The 25,063-nt window shown below is 33.8% G+C and overlaps 5 protein-coding genes across 6 annotated transcripts; 3 read left to right on the plus strand and 2 right to left on the minus strand.

The window, feature by feature from the left end:
• Nucleotides 1–912: 912 nt before the first annotated feature.
• On the minus strand, nucleotides 913–3,968 carry LOC113847904. Its single transcript, XM_027477233.1, has one exon. The coding sequence runs from the start codon at nucleotides 3,824–3,826 to the stop codon at nucleotides 3,260–3,262; it is 567 nt and encodes a 188-aa protein (XP_027333034.1). The 5' UTR covers nucleotides 3,827–3,968; the 3' UTR covers nucleotides 913–3,259.
• Nucleotides 3,969–6,934: 2,966 nt separating this feature from the next.
• On the plus strand, nucleotides 6,935–10,068 carry LOC113846316 (probable protein phosphatase 2C 34). 2 transcript variants are annotated; one of them, XM_027474415.1, is made up of 6 exons: nucleotides 6,935–7,175; nucleotides 7,667–7,914; nucleotides 8,015–8,323; nucleotides 8,729–8,846; nucleotides 8,932–9,155; nucleotides 9,407–10,068. In XM_027474415.1, exons 2-6 carry the CDS (start codon nucleotides 7,672–7,674, stop codon nucleotides 9,623–9,625), a joined length of 1,113 nt encoding a protein of 370 aa, XP_027330216.1. In that variant the 5' UTR covers nucleotides 6,935–7,175; nucleotides 7,667–7,671; the 3' UTR covers nucleotides 9,626–10,068. The 2 variants fall into 2 exon arrangements, with proteins under 2 accessions (XP_027330216.1, XP_027330215.1); XM_027474414.1 differs by having other exon boundaries at nucleotides 6,936–7,226.
• A 2,221-nt stretch (nucleotides 10,069–12,289) lies between these two features.
• Nucleotides 12,290–14,500, plus strand: LOC113846317. The gene is made up of 8 exons (XM_027474416.1): nucleotides 12,290–12,402; nucleotides 12,502–12,625; nucleotides 12,820–12,897; nucleotides 13,054–13,098; nucleotides 13,224–13,268; nucleotides 13,402–13,453; nucleotides 13,750–13,846; nucleotides 14,407–14,500. Exons 1-8 carry the CDS (start codon nucleotides 12,290–12,292, stop codon nucleotides 14,498–14,500), a joined length of 648 nt encoding a protein of 215 aa, XP_027330217.1.
• A 1,771-nt stretch (nucleotides 14,501–16,271) lies between these two features.
• Nucleotides 16,272–20,171, minus strand: LOC113874682. Its single transcript, XM_027512895.1, has 7 exons — nucleotides 19,911–20,171; nucleotides 19,639–19,836; nucleotides 18,408–18,680; nucleotides 18,113–18,215; nucleotides 17,506–17,624; nucleotides 17,256–17,432; nucleotides 16,272–16,970 (listed from the first exon to the last, which is right to left on the minus strand). Exons 1-7 carry the CDS (start codon nucleotides 20,169–20,171, stop codon nucleotides 16,272–16,274), a joined length of 1,830 nt encoding a protein of 609 aa, XP_027368696.1.
• A 3,524-nt stretch (nucleotides 20,172–23,695) lies between these two features.
• LOC113874683 lies at nucleotides 23,696–24,968 on the plus strand. Its single transcript, XM_027512896.1, has 4 exons — nucleotides 23,696–23,949; nucleotides 24,026–24,077; nucleotides 24,191–24,258; nucleotides 24,420–24,968. Exons 1-4 carry the CDS (start codon nucleotides 23,812–23,814, stop codon nucleotides 24,966–24,968), a joined length of 807 nt encoding a protein of 268 aa, XP_027368697.1. The 5' UTR covers nucleotides 23,696–23,811.
• The last annotated feature ends 95 nt before the right edge of the window (nucleotides 24,969–25,063 follow it).

Raw genomic sequence — 25,063 nt, forward strand, 5'->3', positions numbered from 1 at the left:
AAATTAGAGTTGTGGAATGAAATTAAAACATGAAATAAAATTGAAATTTTAAAAGTTAAAGGGTTAAAAAGTTTTAAAACAATAAAATTTACAGAATTTTATAAAATGAGATTAGGTTTGCAAAAGTAAAAACCCTTTTTTTATTTTTTTTAATCAAAATTTATATTTTGGTTAATGAAATTCAACTTAAAAAATTATTTTATTTGTAAAAAAATATAAATAATGAAAAAAATAGAAGTTAGAAGGTAAAAACATAGTAAAAAAACTAAATTCACTAAACTTAAAAAAGAAACAAACAAGAAACCAAATTTTTACATTAATCATAGCGTAGACATTATAGTAAGTTGATACATAGTACAACTATTACCTTGTTGCTGTTACATAACTCGACAGAGACCAAGTTGAGGGGCCAATTAACTTTACAAAATTGTTAATCAGTATAATGTTTTATCAGGTTGACCTAGCTGAGCTAGTCCATTTTGCTCGTTGTAGAATCAAATGGAGACGAGAAAACTCCCTTACACGGTTCGTAACTCTTGCCAAGTGAGGGGAGAAGCTTTTGTCACGGGTCCCAATAATTTATCTTTTTCCTCCTTTGTGTTTTTAAGACGTGTGCACTTTTCTATTTTTAAGTTTTAAACAAAGTGTAAATGTTTTCTTTTTCGGTCAAATGTGTAAAAGATTGAAGTCTCAGGTGATTGAATAAAAATCCAATTTTATATCCACAAAAGGCCTGCAGAAAGAAACTGCAGCCCAAATCGAAGGTCCAGTGGAGCAACAAATTCAAGTCCAGGCCTAGTGTTAGGCTCATATTTGCATTTTTCGCGCCCGTTTTACTACTACTATTTCTAGTTTGTTATATTCAACTATCTCGTGTGTTATACTTTTTCTTTCTTTCTTTTTGTAACTTGTTCAATATATCTTATTGAATTTTTGTAAAAAAGAGAATATGTAAAGGAGAATGTATTCATTTACTAATCTATACTTTACAAAAAGAAAATTACCGTTGCCTTAACAGTACTACTGCGCTGCAACTGGGTATTCATTTACTGAAGAGAAATGACAATAAATATTCTAGAGTAATAGATCCATCCCTCAAATTGTATGATTTTAACCTAAAAATAAACAAACCAGCAAATTAATATCACAGGGCAGCAACTACGATGGTCTATCTATGCAGTGAACTATATCTGCTAATAGAACTTACTATCTCATTCGCTCAACAAACCTTCAATCCAAGTATCCAACTAGTTTTCTGCCAATCCTAGTCCCTTGGGATGTCAACATTCCCTAACAGTCCTAAACCAACTATACTACGCAATTTCAGTTCAGTTTTGCATTGCCCAGGGCTCAGCCTTACTATCTGGACTATCCAAAGTAAGCAAAATATGACCAAACAAACATTAAGCCTCAAAGTTGAAGCTAACATCAATTTCTCCTACTAAATACCACGCTGCTACTACAAACAAAATGGTCTACTAAACAAGTGGAACAATATCACTCCCCGATAAGACACTTGTTATCAGACTATCTAGCATAATTATAATTGTTACTCCGGAAATGATCCATTTGCACCCGTAAAATGGGGTGTGAAATAGATGGAGGCAGAGAGATAAGAAGCATAATTTCAACTGAGGCTTAATTTCAACTTATTTTTCTTCTTCTCTCCTGCCAACCAATTTCACCATTTTGACACCATATACATGTTTTCTCTAATATAACTCATCATGTTTAAAATTTTTGCATTTGCTACCAGGAAGATACTTGGTTAATTGGTAAATATACATGTATTTGATGCCCTGCCCAAAAAAGAGAGCCAAGTCTTAGGAGTCCTGTCAATTGGTGATTCAACATAGAACATTTTTTGAAGGCACCGAGATGTTCAAGACTTCAACATGGTACCCAAGAATGAACAACCAACAAGAGCACAAAGCAAGGAAACAAAACCAGACAAAATAGAATCTAGTTGCCTCTTTTTGACAGAAGTTGGGAAGAAACATTTGTGGGGCAAGCCTAAAAACACACAAGAGCTTCTCTTGTTCTTGTTCTTCTTTTTGTTGCTGTTGTCATTCTTCTTCTTGTTCTTTTTCTTCTCGTCGTTGTTGTTGTTCTTTTTCTTCTTGTTTTTCTTCTCCTTGTTCTTGTTCTTCTTATTATTATATATCTTAGTTGCACAGCAAAGAGCTAGGTAACTTTTTGTTTTGGTCAAATAACATATATGCCGAATAACTCTCGTAACTCCTGCCAACCAATTTCACCATTTTGACACCGTATACATGTTTTCTCTAATATCACTCATCATGTTTAAATTTTTTGCATTTGCTACCAGGAAGATACTTATACATTTTTTTAAGGCCCCGTCATGTTCAAGACTTCAACATGGTACCCAAGAAAGAACAACCAACAAAGAGAACAAAGGAAGGAAACAAAACCATACAAAATAGAATCTAGTTGCCTCTTTTTGACGAAGTCGGGAAGAAACATTTGTGGGGCAATCCTAAAAACACACATATTGGTCATTCCGTTCAAATACACAAATAGTCAATCGAACATCATTTTATAAAATCCCTAATCTACGTGCTATAAATAATCACCAAGAGCAGAACAAAAGCACAATGAGTTATTGATTATCGATCATATAATGATATACAAAAAATCCCATATTCTATCTGCTACGAACCATACACCAGGACCAGGTTGACAAGGAATATTTTTCAACAACGCTAACTATTGAAACCAACAAAACAAATAGTAGTACAACACGCTAAACGCAACATCAAAACTGATTATACATTTTACAGCAAACATTGTAAATCGTACACACTGCTGGCACAGAAAAAAGGATGTTGAAAAGTAATGCGACCTTGGCATTGATGATTGAAGCTGTTACCAAGGAACATCCAAAAATCTCCTGTCTCTCTATACTCTATCGTATTACTGTCTAAAACATGAATCAGGGATTATAAGATATAACATACAAAAGGGCATGCCTCGACTTGGATTAGGATACAGTACCACCTCAAATAATGTAGCAATTAATCACTCAACCTAGAACCATTATAACATAACTGTAAACGAGTCTATGTGCCCGAACTATCTATCAAATTATTATAAATGATTCTCTAAGCATGTCATCATTACCATGGAATTAGATACTAAATGATATAAATTATATACAACATATTAAGTTATTTACAGTAAATGCCCAATTAAATAGGGGAGCAAAGCGCAATTATGAACACATTAACAAGGTACCAAATCAGCAAATTGGAGCCAATCTGGCAGGAACCTTTTCCCTATCGGAATCCACAATCGACCCAGCCGCAACAATTCGAACAATCTTCTTGAACGCAAAATGCAAACAATTCGAAAGCATAATCCACGACAGCACCTGATACACGAAATCGAACGCAGGATCCGGCAACGAAGATGAGGGTTCATCCCAATTATGACCACCCCCAAATCTATTGAAATTCCAACCGCCGCCACTGCCACCGAACCCGCCGCCTCCGCCACCGCCGAAAGGACCATCGCCGCCGTCACCGAAGAAGAACTCCTCGTTCCCGGCGTCCCCGGAGTCATCGCCCGACAACTTGCGTCTGGTTCGTCGTTTTCTCCGGAGAAGTGTTCGACGTGGTATCCTGTACGTGCTTGGCTTCACCGGAGGCGGCGCAACGGCGTCGTAGGCCTGAATCATCGCCGAGATCTGGTCGGCACCGGAATCGGCGATGGAAAAGGTACAGGTGGATTGACAGATGCGAAGGACGGCGAGACCTTTGGCGGCGGTTACTGCTACAGTGTCGGCGACCATCATCATCGTGATCATCGTGATTTTCACGCGACTGGAAGCGGAGAAGTTAATTTGCAAATATATTTACTTTTATTTTTTCAAATTTAATATTTTATTTAATATGAGAAGAAGCGGAATAGAAATCGGAAAAGGATTGAGGTTCCTTGTGAGATATGAAGACTACAGGTTTCCCCCAAATGCAAACGTGTCAGGTTGACCATGAAATTGCTACACGTCGTTTTTCGAAAAACGTGATGTCGTACTGGTGGTGTAGCGATTTTCAATGACTCGATTGGGCTTCTAGGCCTTTTAAGGTATGACAACTTGGAGTTGAGGTCCTTCTCTGTAGAATTATTAGCCCAGCTCAAGAATGGACAACTACATGGATCACCCCTGTTTCTTGTTTATCTTGTATTAGCTTGACTGTTGATTGACCACAAAATATTTAAGAGTTTAATTTTAATATCCTTTGCTTTAAATATTTTTTATCAACTAATTAAAAAATCATACATATAATTTTAATATACGGTAAAAATTAATTTTTTCTAATGATATAAGAATGTATAAATAAATAATAATATAAAAAATACATTGTTGTCATATTTCAATTATATTTTATAGGTTAGAGTAATGCATAACTCTCACACCAGCTTTAATTCCTTTAATTGTTATATATGCATCTTCAGATTGGCGTAATTATAGGAGTTGAAGAATGGATCAGTTTTTATATGGATGGAAATTGGAAAGCAAGAGATGTTGGTAAATCTCAACTTTCTACAGAGTAGTTGTTTTGCATTTCTTGTTTGCAATTTGTATGTGTGTTTTCTCTCAGGTCAATAAAAACATGGATCTAATTATTGAGTCTAGTTACAAAAATGTCTGTATGGCAACAACAACAACAAAGATATTAGAAATCCACAAAAGCGAGAATATAAACAAAATATAAATATAAAAAATGTTCAACAGGTACGTTATATGTAGGCATGTAGCAGTTATCTTTTAAATATATTGTGATGCTTTAAATTGATATAACATTCACTCTAGTACAAAAAAATTCTTATTATAATATTTATTATGTGTTTTTGTTAACCAATTTTCTAAAAACGTTAATTAAGAAAATATTTTTTTTATTCTTTAACCAACGTTCTTAGCACACTAAATTTACAATTTTTTCTTTCACAAATAATTATGCTCTAAAGTGTATCTTAATTTTCACTCACACCAACTAACTATTTGAGACAAATCGTTATTCAAACAAGTTAGACTAAGTCGGTCTGCAAAATAAATAGGCCCATAAAATTACTGGCCTACAAACTACAGTTTGCAAGCCAACATGGTTTAGTTGATAGAATATAATAAATTGCTTTAAAATTATACACATGAAAATTAATAATAAATAAATAAAAACATGACTATATATATAAAAAATAAATTACTCAATAATTCCTTCATGTTATCAAAATGGCCATAATTTTACAATATTAGCCCAATCCCTTGGGGAGTTAATCAAATTGCATTATGATTGAATTGTTTAAGAGAGATCTGTTTCAAGTTTTATCTGTTTAGTTATCATGCAAACAATTTAACTCTACCATCTTAGGACAGTAAGTTCCTTAGCATCTGGGACAAAATAAAATAAAATAAACAATATATTTACTTAGGTAAGGGTTAGTTTGGTATGGGTGTAACCAGAGACGGGGGTGAAAACAAAATCACGAATTAAGTTTTTGAAGCAATGTTATTGATAGAATTTATTCATGAATCACGCACTAAGAAAATTTTGATTCACGAATCTTTTACCCGCTTTTTACTCCTGTATCAAGGTGAACATAAGAAAAACTAAGAGTAAGAACACTGATAGTTGTTGCTGGCCCGTTTTGTAGACAAATGCCACAATTTACCAGGATGTCTTTTCCCAACGATCTGATGCACACCAACTATGTTATAGGTAGCAGTGATCATTTGATTCGTTTTCCGTGCTTAGCCTATGGATTAGTGAATCTTCTTTCGTTCATATTATCTTATCCTTATATGCTTTTTAAAATTCCTAACTCAGCACATTTGCTTTTAGACAGAATTAAACCAAACTTTTTGGAAAGGAAAAATGGGTCCTACTACCATTGATTTAGGAATAGTCCCTCGAACGTTGGAAACTTATCATAATGGAAGGGTTATGTTTAGAAAATCTTAGACCTGCTTTCGACGAGAGGGAGTGCTATGCTGCTCAAATTTTCCATTAAAATATATGATGTCTAAGTATGCGAAAATCATCAGAGAAATTTTTTTTTGGACGAGGTTTATAAATTATTACTTGGAGAATTTCTTGTGAAGAGGATTTAGTTTAGATGTTCTTGTAAAGCATGTCCTTATTTTTTTATTATAAAAAATAATCATCGATTAAATTGTTTATTGGTGTTTACTTTCTGGTTATCTATTTTTTTCATAATTTCAAAAGAATATATCAAATGATTATGTTTTATTATTCTATTCCAACCCCACCATTATGCATCCTTCCTTTTATTTTGGGCAACATATTGTTTTCTAAGTCGCTATTCGTCTAATATTACAGTCAGGGCTCCACCTAAAGCAACCTTAGCCATGAATATTTGCTTGGTAATTTACCGAAGTCCACGGTGGGTCATCACCCATTATACCACAAATGTCCACTTTTTTTTTCATGGTCCATCCACTTTGTTTGTTTTGTATATCCACAAGCGCACACTTGTATTGACCCTTGGCTTCCCGGGCCCCTCTAAGAACAACTGGCCGAGCGATAGCCTTGTGTTTGGTATATTTTACTGAAGATGTGTTATTAAAATATCTCAACAGATCAAGTCTCATTTAAGTGTCCAGTCTATTTGTTTTCGTGTTTAATCAAAAAGATCGAAGATATAAAAAAAGAAAAAGAAAAAACCTGAAAGAAAAGATGAAGGATCAATTTTTTTAGCCAACCACTAACTACTATCGAATTGCATCCACAGAAATAGGTTAGCTAATGCTTTACGTTCTTGTCAATTCCCTAAATAGTAGTTGTTAAACACCGACCTCGTAAGACAATAGTTGTCCTTTTATTGTTCTTTTTTCATTAATTTTGTCAGCTCTTGTTTTACAACGTATTGATATTAAATACTCTAATTAGTATAGGGTTTAATAAACTTTCGTTGTCCAAAATGCCCACCTGTTCTGTAGCTTATGGCGGCCAATGAAAGGGTACGAATGGTAAAATCACCTACCACTCACGTTACAAAGTTACAATTACAAGAAGTAAGTCACATCTAGGTACAATCGTGAAGTGATTACGCTTGGAACTTGGAATCAAGAGTATAGCTTCAGAGTACTCTTCCCTCATTTCCTCAGGCTTGGATTGACTAATTACAAATCACAGGCATATATATAATTCATTCTTTTTCTTCCTCAAATTCAGTGGGAAATCATGGTCTTATATATCTTCTTTCATTTACTCTGGTTGAGTTTTCAGTGGATATGAATTCATGTTCATCGTCCTTTATGTTAAAGGAAAGATTACACACAAAGGAAAAAAGCTTTCTTCGGATAACTGGAAAACTTGCACTTTCATTTCATTTGATTTTTCGACGAGTTAAAGTTAGGAAATATATCTATATATAAAAAATAAATGACCATTCTTTTTTATCCGCATTTCATATATCTCGTTTTGGAGGCTGATATATCACATACATATCATGTTCTTATCATGAATAATTACTAGTAAAAACTGTACTCTATTAGTTTTCTGTTTCTGAAATAGATAAGTGAAAAAAGTGATGAGCTTCAAGCTCCTTCACTATCAGGTTACAAATATTTGCTTTTCTGTTAGAAATTAAGTGTGCATAACCTGTAACTGTGATTGGAATGTAGTTATCATGGTTCTTTTTCCTTCTTTTGTCAACGGATTGGCGAGAAGTGTGTCAATCAAGAAAGAGAAGAGATGTCAAAAGGATGATGAATGGAAAGCTGTGGAAGAATTGGCAAAGGAAGCAAGGAAGAATGAATTGCTATTGCTTTCATCTGGAGTTATTAAGTCCCCTAAGGCCGATAGTTTTGTTTCTGTGTTCACTAATAGGGGCCAGAAAGGAGTCAACCAGGATCGTCTTGTTGTTTGGGAGGTATGGCAACACTTTTTTCAACGTAGGTGGAGTTTTGAGAAATTGGCTTAGTGTAGGAATTATCATAATGTTCTACTTTGTTTGCTGTTGATGATGCTAGGAATTTGGTTGCCAACAAGACATGATGTTCTGCGGAATTTTTGATGGACATGGCCCTTGGGGACACTTTGTTGCCAAAAGGGTCAGAAAGCTTGTGCCAGCCTTTTTGCTCTGCAATTGGCAAGAAAATCTGGCTGCAACATCACTTGACCTGGATTTCAAAATGGAGGGGGACAAAAGTATCCATGGATTGAACTTATGGAAGCAATCCTATATAAAGACTTGTGCTGCCGTGGATCAGGATCTGAAGCAACACACTGGGATTGATTCCTTCCAAAGTGGCACTACAGCTTTGACAATCATCAAACAGGTTATCTATATTCACATGGTCTGTTATTTTCAAGTTTTGATATATTTGATTTACTTATCTGAATCTTGTAGTGTTTTGGGCAACATGTTTCCAACTTTTACATTTTTTTTTTCAACACATATTATGCTTTCAATGTCTGAAGTTCCTTTTTCTTTAATATATTTTCAATGAAGTGAGGTATTTTACTAGAAAAGACAATCTCTAAAGTTTCTCTGATTAAGAAGAAAAATTAAAATAAATTATAGCTGAGTATCTAATCCTAGTCTTGAATCAATAACGAAGACATAAGATATTTTGATGACATTACACGGGATTAGAAAATAAACTGCTCTTAACTGTTGATGACACTATATCTCACTTTGATATATCAATACTGCCTGAAAATGTTTGTCACCGATGTTTCAGGGTGAGGATCTGATTATAGCAAATGTAGGTGATTCTAGGGCTGTGTTGGCAACCACTTCAGAGGATGGCAAATTAACTCCACATCAGCTTACCACTGACTTCAAGCCAAATTTACCACGTGAGAATTTTCTCTCTTACACACTCGCACATAAAATTATTTTGTTTGTTGAAGAAAATATGAGTCTTGTTTTTGTTGATTTCAGAGGAAGCAGAGCGCATAACACAATCCAGAGGACTGGTATTTTCTTTGGAAGATGAACCAGGAGTATACAGGGTCTGGATGCCAAACGCTAAAACTCCAGGACTAGCAATATCTAGAGCTTTTGGTGACTACTGTGTGAAGGACTTTGGACTAATATCTGTGCCAGATGTGACACACAGAAAGCTTATCACTAGGGATCAATTTGTCATCGTGGCAACAGATGGGGTATGTGCATTTTGTGTTTAGTACCATGACTACTTTAAGGGGCAGTTTTTAATTTATCCCAAGTTTAAAGGGTATCAAGAAAAAGGAAAAACAATTGGTTTTAGTATGATGACAGATATCATCATACTCGATTGGTAAAGTTGTAATGGCATTAGAGGGAGCGTGCCACTTGTTCATATGGTAAAAAGAATTGTGAATCTAAGGTATCTTTGAAGTGTTTTTAAGTAATTACTTCTTTTGCTATCTCTCAGGTATGGGATGTTATATCCAACCAAGAAGCAGTGAAGATTGTTTCTGCAACGCCACATAAAGAAAAGGCAGCTCAAAGGCTCGTGAAATGTGCTATACATGAATGGAAACGGAAGAAAAGTGGCATTGCTATGGATGATATGTCAGCTATTTGCATTTTTTTAAATTGTTCCCCCTCTCATCAACTCCCAATCACCAAAGCAGTTAAGAATGCTGCATGATTGAACCGCTCATGGCAGCTTACTTGTAACACGGAAAAATATGTACATAAACTCATAAATTAAAATGGCATTTGTGGTTGAGTCTATAGAGTATACATTTGTTTTCTTTTGTTAGTAAAACTATTTGGAAGGTAAATTTATCTCAGTAACCAAAAGCACAAGCATTTTCTGTTTCCCAGATCAAGATTCTTTGACTGGCTGATGATGCTTAGACATAAGCAATGAGGAGCATTTGTAGGGAAACATCCTCAAACAAACCAAACCACCATTCTTTAACGCTGGGCTAGTGGAAAGGGTACACCCCAGCCTAAGTGGTCTTCATCGGAGACTACTGAACTTACAAGCACCCAAATTATGGGCCAATCCACAAAAATACTAAGATTAGATAATTTCTTATATTCTGCTACAGCCGTTGTTGGCTGCCTTAAGCAATTCATAAATGATATTAACAGTAGACCAAGAAATCAATGAAATGATAACTACAAAGGGAAAATCACATGCACCATTCATAAACTATTAGAATGAGAGGTGTGTTTCAGAGATATCCCCACAAAGTCCCACATTGGGGATTTTGCAAAACTGAATAGCGGGAACCTGCTTATAAATAATCAAGCTGATTACCCTTGCAACGTTGATACTAAATCAGGGTAATACGAGTTATGTCAAATAATCCGGGTGTACTTGGACACGGCACGTACGATTATAGTTGGCAGCGCAGCAATTAATTGTAATGTGTAATAAGCATAAGCGTACAAAATAACCTTCCTTTCGGGGGTTTTATGAGCATCGGAACTTTTCATTTAACAATTTATAAAATCCTTTCCCATAATATATATCACGCACGAAAGACTTGTCAGTTTTAATGTAAATACTTATCCATTTTTTCACATTTATATATGTCAACTTAGCGACGTTTTCTCCTAGGCAAAATCTACTGTGCTCTTCATTGAGGGGCATACCATGCTCTGGTCAAACATATTTGCTCATTAATCCTTTAAAATACTTATATTAATTTATTAAATAATTTTTTAATTTAAATTTAAAAATTAATATTATTCACTCACTTTTTTTCTCTGAATTTCAAATCAAATTTAAGAATATAAACCCTATTTCTACCTTTACTGGTTCATTTTTAGATTATTTACATTTTTTGATGTGATAAACCAGCAAATAATATAGTGCAGAATTGGAACTATACTCCAGAAATCTTCTTCTTTTGTTTCTAAATGTCTCATATCCAGGTAATATGTGAATTTGTGTTCTCAATTCATAACTTCACACACCCACACCTTTCTTAGTTTTTTCCCATTTGATTATTACTTTGAAGCGTTGTAATTTTTGTCTGGAGTTTCGAAGTTTCTTCCGTGTTCTTCACGATCATGACGGATGACAGCAAAATGTATTAACGAAGTTTCGAAATTGATTATTAGGAACTGCCTGTAGAAGAAAGAAGATCAAATAGTTTACTGCTAAATGAGGCTAGGAACTCCTATCTCAAGGGCCGAAAGGTGAATAGACGATCTACTAAAGACATATCCTCAGTGGTTTTCCCAGGATATGAACCGAGCTTACCATAGCAGAGTCGTGGAAGCGAAATCGTTGAAGGCATTACTGTATTCTCCATTTTTAGTTTTTGACTCTTTAAACTTTGAATCTAAACTCAACAACAACAAAATTAAGTTATATTTCAACATTTTTAAGAATTTAACTAGAAAATTAATGATAAAAAAAACTTAGTCAAAAGCTGAAAAAGAAGAACAGAACCTACCTATAAATTCAGAGTTCTTTGTTATTTCTTTAAAAAAGTTTTTGTAATAAGAAAAATATTAAAAGACTTTTTATAATAAAAAATAAATATAATAAAAATAAATTATAATTTAATTATATCAATAAAATTAAGCCATGTACAAAGGGTATCTGATGCCCCTCAAATGTGAAAGTACAAGAGTAAACACCTTTCCCTTAAGCAGAACTGTAAGCCGCAATTTTGCTAGCTTCAGATAATTCATTTTCATTATTTTGTTTTCTGGATTTTTGTAAAAAAGAGCTTGGGAAAGAAATTTTCTTTTATTAAATAAATATATTTGACATTAATAGTTTCTTTAAATATAAATATCAATTAATATTTTAAAAAATATTCTCTTCTAAACCTTACTTCTCACTCATACCTTGCTTTTCATACTTTAACAGAAATAAAAGGGTGTATGTATTTTTGTTTGTTTTAACTAAATTAGCATTTTATCTCTTAAGAGAATTTAAGTTTAACATGTTAGTCTTTTAAGATATTTAAAATATTATGTTAGTTTGTAACTTTTTTATTCATATATTTTAATTTTTAATACTAAACTTGTTAAGAAACTGTCACAAAAGCTAAAAAGATAAATATCTAAACTCTAAATATCTACATATAATAAAGTTACTCGTTACTAATAATTTACAGTGACTTAATTGTATGAATAACAAATTAGTTTTAACGTAACAATTTAGCTTCCTGTAACGATTTTTTAAGTTAGAGACTATAATACATTACAGACTAGAATAATATTTTAAATATCTTAAAAACGTGGACTGGAGTCAAAACAGGAATAAAATGCTAGTTTAGTCTTGTTTTGTTTTGTTGCGTTGACGCCAACCAATCCACTGGTGTGGGTGAATCTTCTTCCGATGGCCATCACCACGCTCTCTCCCCTCAATCACCACTCTGATTTCGAGGCCTTAGCCTCCGCAGACGGTTACATTTCCATCTGCGGCTACGGTTCCCTCCTCTCCACTAAGTCGTAACTAACGCACCACATCCTCTTCCTCAACCGTGAGTGTCCCTCTCCGTTAACTAACCTTAATTGTGTCAATGTCCTTTGTTGTCTCACAGAGAAGAGTGCAAAAACCACTTTCCCGCATCTCGTTAACTTCCAAATCGCCAAGTTAACCGGCTTCCGTCGTGTCTTCAACGCTGTCGGAGGCTTCTTTTTCATTCACGGTGTTGCCAATATCAAAACTGAGGTCCTCTTTTCCATCCCTCATCATTTACTTAAAAAAATTGATAACAAATATGTATTTTAAGTTTAAACCTTTGAAAACAGTTTTGTATTTTAGTTTTAAAACAAAATTTGTTCATTCTTGATTTTTATATTTAATTTTTCATGATGTGATATTGGTTTGGAATGTTTGAGTCTCTTGGGTTTGTTTGGTTGCAGGAAATTGCTGGCCTCTCTGTTGAGCCGTGTGAAGGTGAAATCATTGTAGTGGCTGTTTTTGAGATAAAGATAACAGAGGTACTGCCTTTTCAAAACTTTCAAGTATTTGTGAGGGCTACTTCTTCAGATTCAACTTGGCCTTCATATGGGATGAGATGACAGGAATTCATTTATTTGTGGGAATAAATTTTAGTTTTAATTTATCAATATATTGTTTGTTTTTAATGGATTCAGATTCCAGCATTTATTGAAAGGGAGCGCGAATATCGTTTTTTACCTGTGAGTTATTGTTTATTTATCGAAGTTGCTTATGACTTTGTTCCGATGATAGTACAGTATTATCCAATTTGACACCTGCTTCAAGAGTTCTAAAGATAATTTGATGTTAGTTTTGTCTCTTATAGGTTATCCCTGAATCACTAGATGGGAAGCCCTTCATCAATCCTGCGGTATGTTATTCAAATGTTACATTTCTAGCAATCTTCTTATCCTTAGCTTTAGTAACTTTGGTTTTTACTTGTTGCTAGATTTTTCCTAAGATATGGTGTTAATGTTTGATGGTTTTGTGTGCCCCTAGTGCAGGTTCTCTGTGCTTCTTCCACAGATGAGGAATTCTTCAATTTAAAATGCAGTGGTAATGTTAATTACAGTTTGCATGTTTATTCGGTTAGAGAATGGTAGATTATGCAAAAACACTGAAGTGCAGTAGGCTTAGGATTTTATGAGTAACGAAATGAGAAGAAAGTTCTTATTATCTTTCATAATTTTACATAGTAAAATATACAAAACTTGTATAAAGATCTTTAAAGAACAATTAGAGTTACAACGTACTTCATAATATTGCTTTGTTTTAAAAAGGTAATTCCTAATTTGTGTACTTGTGATCGAACTTATGATCTAAAACCTGGTGCCATGTCTTTTCCAATATAGAGGGCAGGGAAATATATTTTCAACAATATGGAGAATTTAAGATCCATAAGATTTGGCGGGATGATGTTTTACCATGCCGTGTTTATCTTCGTCACTGGTAAGTAGTCTGTTATATCAATTAATTGATGACTGTAAAGTCAATGCTTGTGAGGTTTTTATTATTTATTTATTTTTATATTCGAAATACTGAGATGGAAATACTATAGTAACTTATTGGGTTTGAGCATATCAAATAAACATTCCAAACTAATCCTACGTTAGACCTAATTTTCTTCTAGATTTGCAATTTAAAAAAATTTTAAATTTCATAATTCTTACATAATAAGGATTTAAAAAAATTATCTAAATCTTTGTTTGTAAGCTTTTTGATAATTTTTTGAGTATTTCTTTACATTTGTTTTTTTGTTCTTCTCTGATATTTTTTTTTATTTAAAAAGAGAGGAGAGAGATTTTTAAAAGTAAAAAAAAATCATTAACTTTACTATCTATTATAAATTAATAACCATTATTTTAGTTTTTTATTTAAGTTAGCCATTGTATTTTGATGTGTGTATATCCAATGATTATCATGCAGTATAATTCTGGTTATATTCCAAGGAAAGGCATATATCTAGGGATTTATTTGTAAAATTATATGATGGTAATGAATTATTGCAGTGTCCTGGCTGCAAAAAGCCTTGGAGATGAAGCTTACAACAACTTTTTGGATCATACCTTTCTTGGTGATCGTAGAACAACCACACGCCAGTAGTTGGAAAAAGTGGGTACAAAAATCATGGAAGAAGAACCCCCGGAATCTTTGAAAACCCGTTATGGTGGTTGATGAGACTCGTTAGATGATACAATTCTAGAGGCAGAACCTTGACATATGCCATTGCTGAATTTGACTATTCTCATTATTTCTTATTGAAATGTCTAGACAGAAGATATTGCTGCTGTAACTGCGACGAATTTTGAATAGGGGTGGCAAGAGAGAATGAAAAGAGGTTGTTGTTACAAAACCAAGAATCGTGCTTTCTAGAATGAAGATATATTAAATATTTGTTAAGGGCAGATCCCTGCAAATATTTAGAATCAATATTTCGCGAATGAAAGCTCGTAACAGTGCCCATTCAACAAATATTTATAGAATAATGTTTGATTCAAATTATTTTTTTGTTACATCCCATTATATTTCCTGTAATATGATATAAGAAGTGTGCGCTTGGGTTGGATCGTTTTCTGTTAATCACGCGAAAAAAAAATCAAGACTCGTGTACAAGGGTATATGGGTAAGAGACAAAGAATATTGGGATGTGAAAAAAAAAAATCCTCATATTTGTGCATATATATATAATGGGACAAAGGGATAGGAATATCCAGTTGTTTCAAATTCATGACACATAAATACCAACGATAAATAGTTTTTAGGGACTATATTAAATGGAAATATTGAGAAATCTTTTTATTGTATCACATGACTTTTCTTGCATTTTATTTTTTAAAATTCAATCTTCATTTTTAAAATTTATATTTTTCATTATTTATTTCTCAATTAAAAATTATTTCTTTAATTTAATACAATAAAAATATTATTTTTAAAATTTATCAAATTTATTAAACTTTAAAATTATAATATAATATAGTTTTATCTTTTATAAATATTATTTTAAGTTAATAATACTAATACAGTACGTGTAATACACGAGAAAATCACTATTTAAATACTAATGTCATATACCGTGTTAGTAATTAATGTGCAGAGAGAAGCATAAAATTTCTATTTTCATGATTTCATGTATTAAAAAAAAAGAAATAAAATGGAATAAAATAATCGTTTTAATACACAATTATTCAGTTTTTGCAATATATTATCATTTTCATTTTTCTTGTACAAAGCGTTTAGGGATAAAAATATCTCTCAAGCCTTCAGGTCTCTCCCAAACGTCAACTACAATCAGTACATATGTAGAGAAACAAATAGCGATGAAACATACATGATCCCAGACTTCATAAATAGCGTTCACGATTGGATTTTTAGAAGTACAAGGTTATGTCGCAAGTCCCACATCGGATATTTTGTGTATTTAAGAGTGGAGAGCTTCTATAAATAAACCAAGCATACTTATCCTCATATTAACCTGTTCTGTCAGGGGGTGAAAGGTGACTCGTCAATGATCGTTTTGAGACGGCGGGTCGTGCCAACACCTATTATATCGAACACACAAATATCGGACGGGTAATTCCTACCCTACTTTGGTTTGGAGTTGCCCGTCAATTTTTGGAAGCTTCTCCCCTCAAGAGAAGCTATCTACCAAAACGGTCCAAAATTGGCTATAATTATGGTATATTATTTTAAAGCTTAAGCCCTTAACTGCGTTCATTAATGTACAAGTTTTCCGTTAATATTCTGGGGCGAGTTAAAATGACGAATGCAAAATAATGAGAATCATAAAAGTATTGATTCTGGATCATTCATCTATTTGGACGATTTGTTTTTTTCCAAATATGTATAAGATTAGTATTTATATAGATTTGGCATTCTATTTCACAGTATCATCTTTCTCTAGTTGTTGGATTAATAATTGGATCATCTTCTTATACATGGGCATGTAATGATCATTTATCATCGTTCTTGAAAGTCTGAGCTTGCTATACAGCTTTCTAGGCGTTTCATACAAGTTGACATGGTCCTCAACGGAGTTTGAAGTAGAGTCATCAGACGAGGGTAAGGAGACAATATGCATGATTTTACCTGGTGGATAAAAACGACAGCTATCCAAGTCGTCAGATGCTGTGATTGGATGGCTGCTACCTTGTGCAGCATCAATAAGCTGATTCTCTTCTTCAATTATCTCTTTTGCAGCAGCTACCTCTTCTTCCTGAGCATGACTGTTCTGGGAATTGTCCCGGCTTTTAAGCTCCTTCTCTAGTTCGTACCACAATTTGCTTTCAGTGATGTCATCTACCGGGGAAGAAGTGGTTATGTACTCATTAGCATCAATGAGTTGTTCCTCTTCATCTATGGCATCATGCCCATATCTTCCACTTGAGGAGATGTGTTCATCCTTACTCAGCACAGGCGTTTCGGTCAGAACAAATTCTTTCATTCTCTCGGGTACTTGAGAAGCTTCAGCGAAGTTCTCTAATTTAGAGTTTGGCAATGGGCTAATATTCCGACGGCGTGTACCCATAGTTTTGATAACAGCTTCAGCAACACTTTGTGCACGCTTCATCACAACCTGCAGGTTTAAAGCAGGATATCTATAAGCTAAAAGACACATTATATAGGGAACTCCCCATGCAAAAAGGAGATATACAATTCATAGAAATCTCGAATACTAGAATTGCTGCAAGTGCAATGGATCAACTGTCCCTTCTTATTTTTCTATGGTTGGATAACAGCTCTGCAAGTGCACAACTGCAAACTTTTGCCAGTGTCTGGTGAATACCTCACTGGAAGCTATATGCCAGAAGTACACTTTGTACTCTAAATGCCAAATAGAGACAAGGAAGCTTGAAGGTACCTGGGTGCCATTAGTTACTGGCTGCAAAATAGCACCCGCACCAATTACGCTGTCCTTTGCAGTAGATATAGATTGTAAGCGAGATCCAAGTGCAGTTGCTGAGCGGTAGACAACATTCAGAACCTTTGTATGCTCGACCTGATCCCATAAATCATTCAGCCAAGATGATGCAGCAACCTAATAAAAACCAACTTCAGTAAGGAACATGTTTGCCAAAATCATCTGGGGTTGGAAGAACTAGCTAGAGCACCTCGGAGCGGAGATCATCAACAGAGGAAGCTGAGAATGTGGGTACCAAGTCAGAATTATTTATAATGGTGGTGATAAAGTGCTTCCCAGATTCAGCTAACTCCCATGTCATGCAGGCAGCTGCAAAAATGACAATTATGAAAGGACTTCAGCAATTATGATAATGACGAGAAAGGCAAAGTTTCAATTTTAGAGAAAATTCAATGTTATAAAGGAAATTCCACAATCAACACTATATAATGGTAAAATAGGCTTTCTGTCTCTTTTGCAATTATAAAGTCAAAATAGGCATTCATACTTGAAACTAAACGACTTTTGTCATAAATCATAATAAATATCAGGCTAAATAGCTGTACAAATCTCATGCTTGTATGTCACAATACTAATGTTTAACACACATAATTGAAATCTCATATCGCGGCCCAAACTGACTGTAACAACAGCACCAGCTCATGGCCAACACATTTGACCATTATAAAAAAAGGATAATTCAAGGTAGCACAATTAGAAAAGATCATGAGGTGAATTAGAAAATACAAATCCAAATGAAATAGCTAATTATTCAATTCAATAATAACTTTACATGTAAAGTCAATATGACTACATGCCTGGGGCAAATGTGACACAGGTGCTTGAAGATAATTCCTTTTGTTCTCTTAAAATATATGTTAACAGTGCAGCAGTACCACCACCAAGCGAGTGCCCGACAATCTATGGGAAGACGAGAAGGCATGAATCCGATGAGTCGCAAGATTATATAAAAGACATTGAAGAAAGACTGAGGGACTCGAGTGAAAGGATAGAAAAAGTAGTAAACAAAGAAATAAAGAAAAGATAGACTACTAACTTCAAATATAGGGCTGTAGCATTATAATACTCTTCTACCAATATGGAGAACAATACCTTGACTTTAAAGTCAGGACATTCACTAAGAGCCTTAAGTAGTGTAGGAGTGCAAAGCTTAGCAATCCACCGAGCTGCAGCAACCATACCACAGTGAGCGTATCCTAAAACCAAGTTGCTTATGCCCCCATTATTTAAAATGGAATGGTGGAAAGGGACCACAGCACCCGTTGCAGCTGTTAGCGTGTCTTTTATGCTATGGGTTCCCCGGATCAATAGAAGGAAACATTTTGATTGCATATCACGTATAATTGTGAAAGCAGGCTTCAGAAGCTGCAAGATTTTATGACATGAAATAAATTGTGTTACTATTGAGCAATAAAATGATGACACTGTAAAAAGAGTTTAGCAGTTGAAACATGAAAGAAAGATGTTAAAGCATGAAATCACAAAGGGAAGGGATTAAAAAACGTAGCACGAAAAGTAGAACATGATTAAGTTAAATAGAGTGACCAAAGAAGTAACCGCAATAATTTCAGAAATAAAATATACAAAAACGCCTAGACATGATTAAGATACGTATATTAATCCGAGCAATACGCTCGACAGTTAACAATATAAATAGCCATCGTATCAAACCCTTGAAAACACTTTTTTCCCATCAATTTCCTGTCAGATTTTTTTTTATTTTATCAAATTAGAATCCTGAAAAGATGATTTTAAAAAGCAACGAGAAGAAGGATAAAGTACCCAAATTATTACCTGATAGGTTGTTTCTGAACCACTATCTTAGAAATGATTTGACTGGATTTAGAAATCAATTGTGTCGTAACTCATTATAAAAATTGAGATTTTAATTCACTTGTAAAACAATATTTATGTTTGGAACTCACTAAATTTTACTGGTTTCGTTTTGCTATTTTATATTTTACGCTGAAAAATAAAAAAGTTAATCAAGGAAAACATTTTATTTATTTAAATCAAATCAAATTCTATCATATTTGGTAGGATTTCTAAATATAAACAATTTGAATACGTGTTATTTTTAAAATATTTTTATTTTTTAAGATTCCGATCATAAGATTTAATATCCAAATTAAATTATGGGGGGAATGCGTGTGTGTGTGTATATATATTTATATAAAATACATGGGTGCTTAAAATTTTTTCAAAAATAACTGCTACAACAAAACAACTGTTTTCGTGCAAATCATCGTTCTCCATTTTTTTTTTTAGATTGGACTCATTCATTTGGTTTGCAACAGACACACACACACATAAAAGAAGGTACCTGAGCTTTGGGCTTATGGAGAAGGACATGGTCGAAAGAGAATCCAGAAGAATCTAGAAACTCGGTAAACGGTTTCTTGGAGAAAAGCATACAGAACGTCAACAACCTCAACAGCTCTTGCAACTCTGCAACAACTTCAGCTCCTTTCAGCTCTACACAGCCGTTTCCACCATACACACTTGCAACTCCCAAATCACCCTGCAACTCAAACACTCCATTCTCAGTCCCTAAATTAGAAGTCAATAATCAGTTATTTGCGAAATTCACCTCACCTGCTTGCGCACGAAGTAATTGATTCCGAAGGCTAAGTCAGCGATTGGCCACTTTCCCAGAGTCTCCGAGTAAGTGAACCTCAGCGTCTCTGACAACGTCGCAATCGATTCCAACAGAGTTGTCGGCGCCTGAGCCGGCTTCACCCTCCACCTCCGCGATCTCGACCACTCTTCTTCTTCTTTCTTTGCTGTATTCCGCTTCAGTATGAGGTACAGCATCACCGCCGCTCCGGCGGCCGTGGCCATTGCTCCGGCGGTCATGAAGGGAGGTTTGAGAAATGGAAAGAGAAGATATCATAAGAAAACAGGAGAATGTGGCTTTCTTTGTGGGAAGAAGCATGGTTGGATTATGACGAAAATGCCCTTGCTTGTCTGGGTCATCACTCATCGGAAATCATGATGCCCAGATGAATTGGGTACTTTACTTTGATATTTCTTTCAAGAAAGAATAACATTAGGCATCTCCAATCAAATACTAATTGTAACAAGTTACTATAATTTATTTTATACACTTGGTATAATGTTACATTTTTTTTATTATATTAAGCAATTTATTTGTTTTTAATTTCAGTTCAATAATTCTATAAAACTTCTTAAATAAACTCTATTACGTACCTCAAATTTTTATATTTTATTTTTAATTTCTATTTCAGTATAATTTATTATATTTTAAATACAACAATAATTTACTATGTAATTTTTTTAACGTCATTTTTTCTTCCTTTTAAAGTTTTTAATTTTAAAATATCATAAATAAATTTTAAAAATCAATATTATTTTTATATTATTGTTTTAATTTTGAATATAATTTCTATTATTATTTCTCTCTTGTTTATAATAAATACATAAAATATTCAAAATTAGATTAAAAATAATTTGTTATTTAAACTTTTAAAGCAACAGTTAATTAATAGTGCTTTTCTAAAACATGGATAAGTATAAATGAATAGGCATAATAATGTAAGGCATTTAATATATAATATTAAATACTTTTTAACTAATATTCTCAAAATGCTTTAAAAATACATACGGTCTTCTTAAGTTTTTTTTTTTTTTGCTATTATTGAAAAATGTTAAAAGAGATAAAAAAAAATACGAGGATAGATATTTTATTATTAAATGAAGAAATGGTATAATGTTTCAGTACATTAAATTTGTATTAATTTATCATTTTTATTTGAAAATTATTAAACTAATAATTTTTTATTGAAAATAAAATTTTCTTTATTTTTCTCTTTTTATCTGAAGTCCTCTTTCTTTTCTTTTCTTTTTTGTCAAACATACCGTTTCAACATCAGAACCCATTAGAAAAATCATAGATTTTTAGATTAATCGACTAGTCATGAACCTCTGTAGACATCGTCGTTTGTTGGGCCTTGCCTAACACATCGGCCCACTAAATATTTTGGTGTACAATACAGTAAAATAATTATGCTGATATGATTGAAATAAAGGAAATGTATAGAAATTACATGAGAGTTGGAATGGACAATGAAATAACATAAAAAAACAAATTACACTTATAAAATCACAAATAGCCAAAAGTAATGTGAAAAAAAGAGGAAAGTTTCAATAAGAAAAGGTTAAAGTAGAAGCCTCTCGTTTCTCTCTAGTATTTGTTGTCTTCGTCCTTACTAATTTGACATCTTTTTCACTCGATGCGTCATTTCATTGTTCTTTTCAATTCTCATGCACGAATAGTCTCCCAATTCATGCGTAAAAGAATGTAACGGTGGTATCTTCATTTCCAATTCAGAATCCTTTATTGAGTCGTATTTACGTAAAAAACTCTCAACTTTTCACTTTCTCTTTATTTTATGTTATTTGTCCTCTTTTTCTCTTTTCCAAAGACGTCCAAAGCAATATGCTTTTCTTATCATTGGATTAAAGCGCTTTGTGTTTTACGTTGAGAGTTAATTTCTTATAATGTGTATAGTATTTTCAAATTAATATAAGCACACATCTTAATCCTATTGTAAATAGTTCTATTTTGACTAAGAGTTTGCATAGACTTTCGATATTTCGATTTCCACCCTGTCCCGCATTTCCGGAAATTTTTAGCGTTGGATTTTGAATTCCAGAACATTGTTGAACTGTATATTGGGCTATGAGAGTTGCATAATAATATAATAAAACTTGTACCATCTTACCATACTGGCATTTGTCTCCATTCAAAACAAAGCCTATCTTTGCAAAACTCGAAACAAATCCTCAGTTACCAATGTGCAACTTCTTAGATTCAAACTTGTGCAACTTCTTATCATGGGAATATTAAATAGAATAACTTGTACAGCTACATCCCTAGTTTGATCAAACTAAAAATTGTATGTGGGGAATCCCTTTTTCTCAATTTAGGAAATTGAAAAAGGTATTAAGCTGTTTGAGGATTCAGGGCTAAATCCAACAACTTGAACCTGGACAAACCAACTTTCCTCTCATAGACACTGCAGTGATAGTTGTTACATTTTCACCTAAGGCCCAACTAATACATGATAATGAATATGACATTTTCAATGATTTTACGAAGTGAAAATTCTCAGTTTTATGATTTGTTTAAAACACTTTTTGTTATTAGGTCAATTCCATTGAGTTTTAATACACTATGTGAGCCTAATTTCTTAGTAGGTTTCATACAAATTTCCATAATGCTTATTTAGTACTTCATGAACATTTTTATTTTAAACAATTATTTTTCAAACATTCAAAAAAAGTATTTCCTTATAAATAATTTCAACCAAACCATTCATAACTAAACCATCAGTTAGTGAACAACCAACTTTAGCAGGTAATTTACATGAAAAAAAAAAGTAATCAGATGCAATGTAAACAGCTATCATAATGAATTATAAGAAGAAGATGGAAAATTGATACGCTCTTTGATTTTGAAGAAAGGGATGCAAGGTAGGGACCTATTTTGATCATTCTTTTAACCTACCCAGAGTACCTTTTTTAGCCTAGCTTCAACCGGGCATTATATGAGTGGGTCACCCAATTTGAACGCTCCCATCTCATCTTCACGGGTAATTTCTCGTTGAATTTAAAGATATAGTACCAATATAATATTGCAATAAACCTACCACAATAGCCTCCAAAGCCCTTCCCCTTCATGCATTTTCTACCGGTAATTGTCACGTTTCATATGCATATGTGTTATGGGTCTCCAAGTAAAGGGGTTTCCTTTATGAAGAAAAACAGAGGGTGCTTCTATTTCATACATGTTTTTTGAGTTTCTAATTTTCCACAATACTCTAACAAACCTGACAAAATAAAGCAATACTAGAAATAGACCCTGAAAGAGAATTCTTTAAAAGTAGGAAGAAGAACTGGTAAATGGATTAATCAAGACACACAAATAGTTCAACATCATGAGTAATCATTCTTTCAAAATTCTCAAGAGAACAACCGCTGAACTTCTGTAATTGTCACATTTGCTTAGGAGGTTCTATTTTCAGCCTAACAAAAAGTTACTACTTGCTAGTTGTTGGTTGCTACAAATAATAGGAAGCGGTAGAACAACAACGTTTGGTTAGTCTAACTAATATCTAATATAATATAATATCCCTATATAAAAGAGGATTTTAGTTGGATTTAAATTTAAATTTAAACGTGAAAAAAAGAAAAACGTAAGGGCCAAATGTCCCTCCCTAACCCTTCTCAAACAGTGCCATTTGGAGAGATTAACGTTAACCTCTCTATCTCATAACTTGAATGTTCCCACCAACTGATCCAGTGTCAAATATCTCTCCCGCAAAGATTGCGCTTTTTTCTTAACCGCTAAACCTCTGTTTATTACTGCCCTCTGAAAACCAACAAAAGGAAACCACCTTCACTATTTGTGACCCCTTTTCAATTTTTCGTTTTGTCCTTCACTTCCATATTTCCACAATCATATCACTCTCAAATGGGACAAGAATCAGATTCCAAGAGCAAGTTGGTATTAGAGATTTGCTCCATTTCTACACGTTCTGTGGTATGTGTTCATAGACTTCTCTCAAACCCATCCAAGGCAACTTTCGTTGACTGGTATTGCATTCTTGGAGTAAGTTCTTGAACATTTCTTCTTCAAACGAACCTTTTATCGGTTTCTTTTTATGATGCCAAATCTCTCCATATAGGTGGAAGAAAATGCAGCGGTGAATGCCATTCGCAAGCGGTACCATAAACTGGGTATGTTTAACAAGTTTCATGGTTATGTGCAGTTTGCATTCTCTCTCTCTCTCTCTCTCTCTCTCTCTCTCTCCCTTGAATAATGAGAAGTTTTTCTTTTTTCACGTCCTTAGCTTTGCAAGTTCATCCAGATAAGAATAAACATCCCAAGGCTGAAATTGCTTTCAAGCTTGTTTCTGAGGTTAGTATGGTAACAATGACTTGGTGAACATTCGATCTTTGGGGATTCTAAACATTGAGGGTGTGTGATGAGCACCCCATATAGGCATATACCATGAATTCCCACCCAGTTTCGAGTAAAAGGAAACACAATCTCATCCCTAGCCCCTCATTTTCTTGTAGGCGTATACATGTCTATCTAATGCAGCAAAGAGAAAGGCCTTTGACTTGGAGAGATATAAGCGTTTCTGCTTCGAGTGCAAAAGAATTCCGTATACATCTAGCAATGCCCCGGGCAATTCAAGTGGTTTAAGCTTCAAGGCATGGGATTTTATCAGAAGATCAAGATCTTTTAAACTTTGGAGAAATATTAGGGACATGAGAGAGAGGTTCAAAGACGAGGCTAAGGTGATAGAGAATTGCTTGCGAACAAATTCAATGTCAAGGGAAGAATCTCCACTCTATAATCCTGTTGGCTTTCTACACAGAAGCAAGTCAGTGCATAGATTTGAGAAAGAAACGCCAATTTTCAATCCATCGGATTACTTGTATCAAGGCTACCCTCATGTGAGGAGTAATATTTACAAGAATTCTTCGACATTTTGGTATCTGCAGAGAAATAATATGCTGCACAATGACGTGGGAGGAGTGCACCATGCCTCTCCTGTTTTTGAAGTCAAATCAAGAAGTATGTTTGCTAGTAAATTCGCTTTTGTCCCATCAAAATGTTAGCTCGAAACATTTTTACACATTCACTCAACGCAATGTGATTGTCAGCTTCTCGATTCTTTAAAGGATTAATTGCATTTCATTATGAAATTGTAATG

Source organism: Abrus precatorius, unplaced genomic scaffold (assembly GCF_003935025.1).
Source record: "Abrus precatorius isolate BTA unplaced genomic scaffold, Abrus_2018 Scaffold8, whole genome shotgun sequence".
NCBI lineage: Eukaryota > Viridiplantae > Streptophyta > Magnoliopsida > Fabales > Fabaceae > Abrus > Abrus precatorius.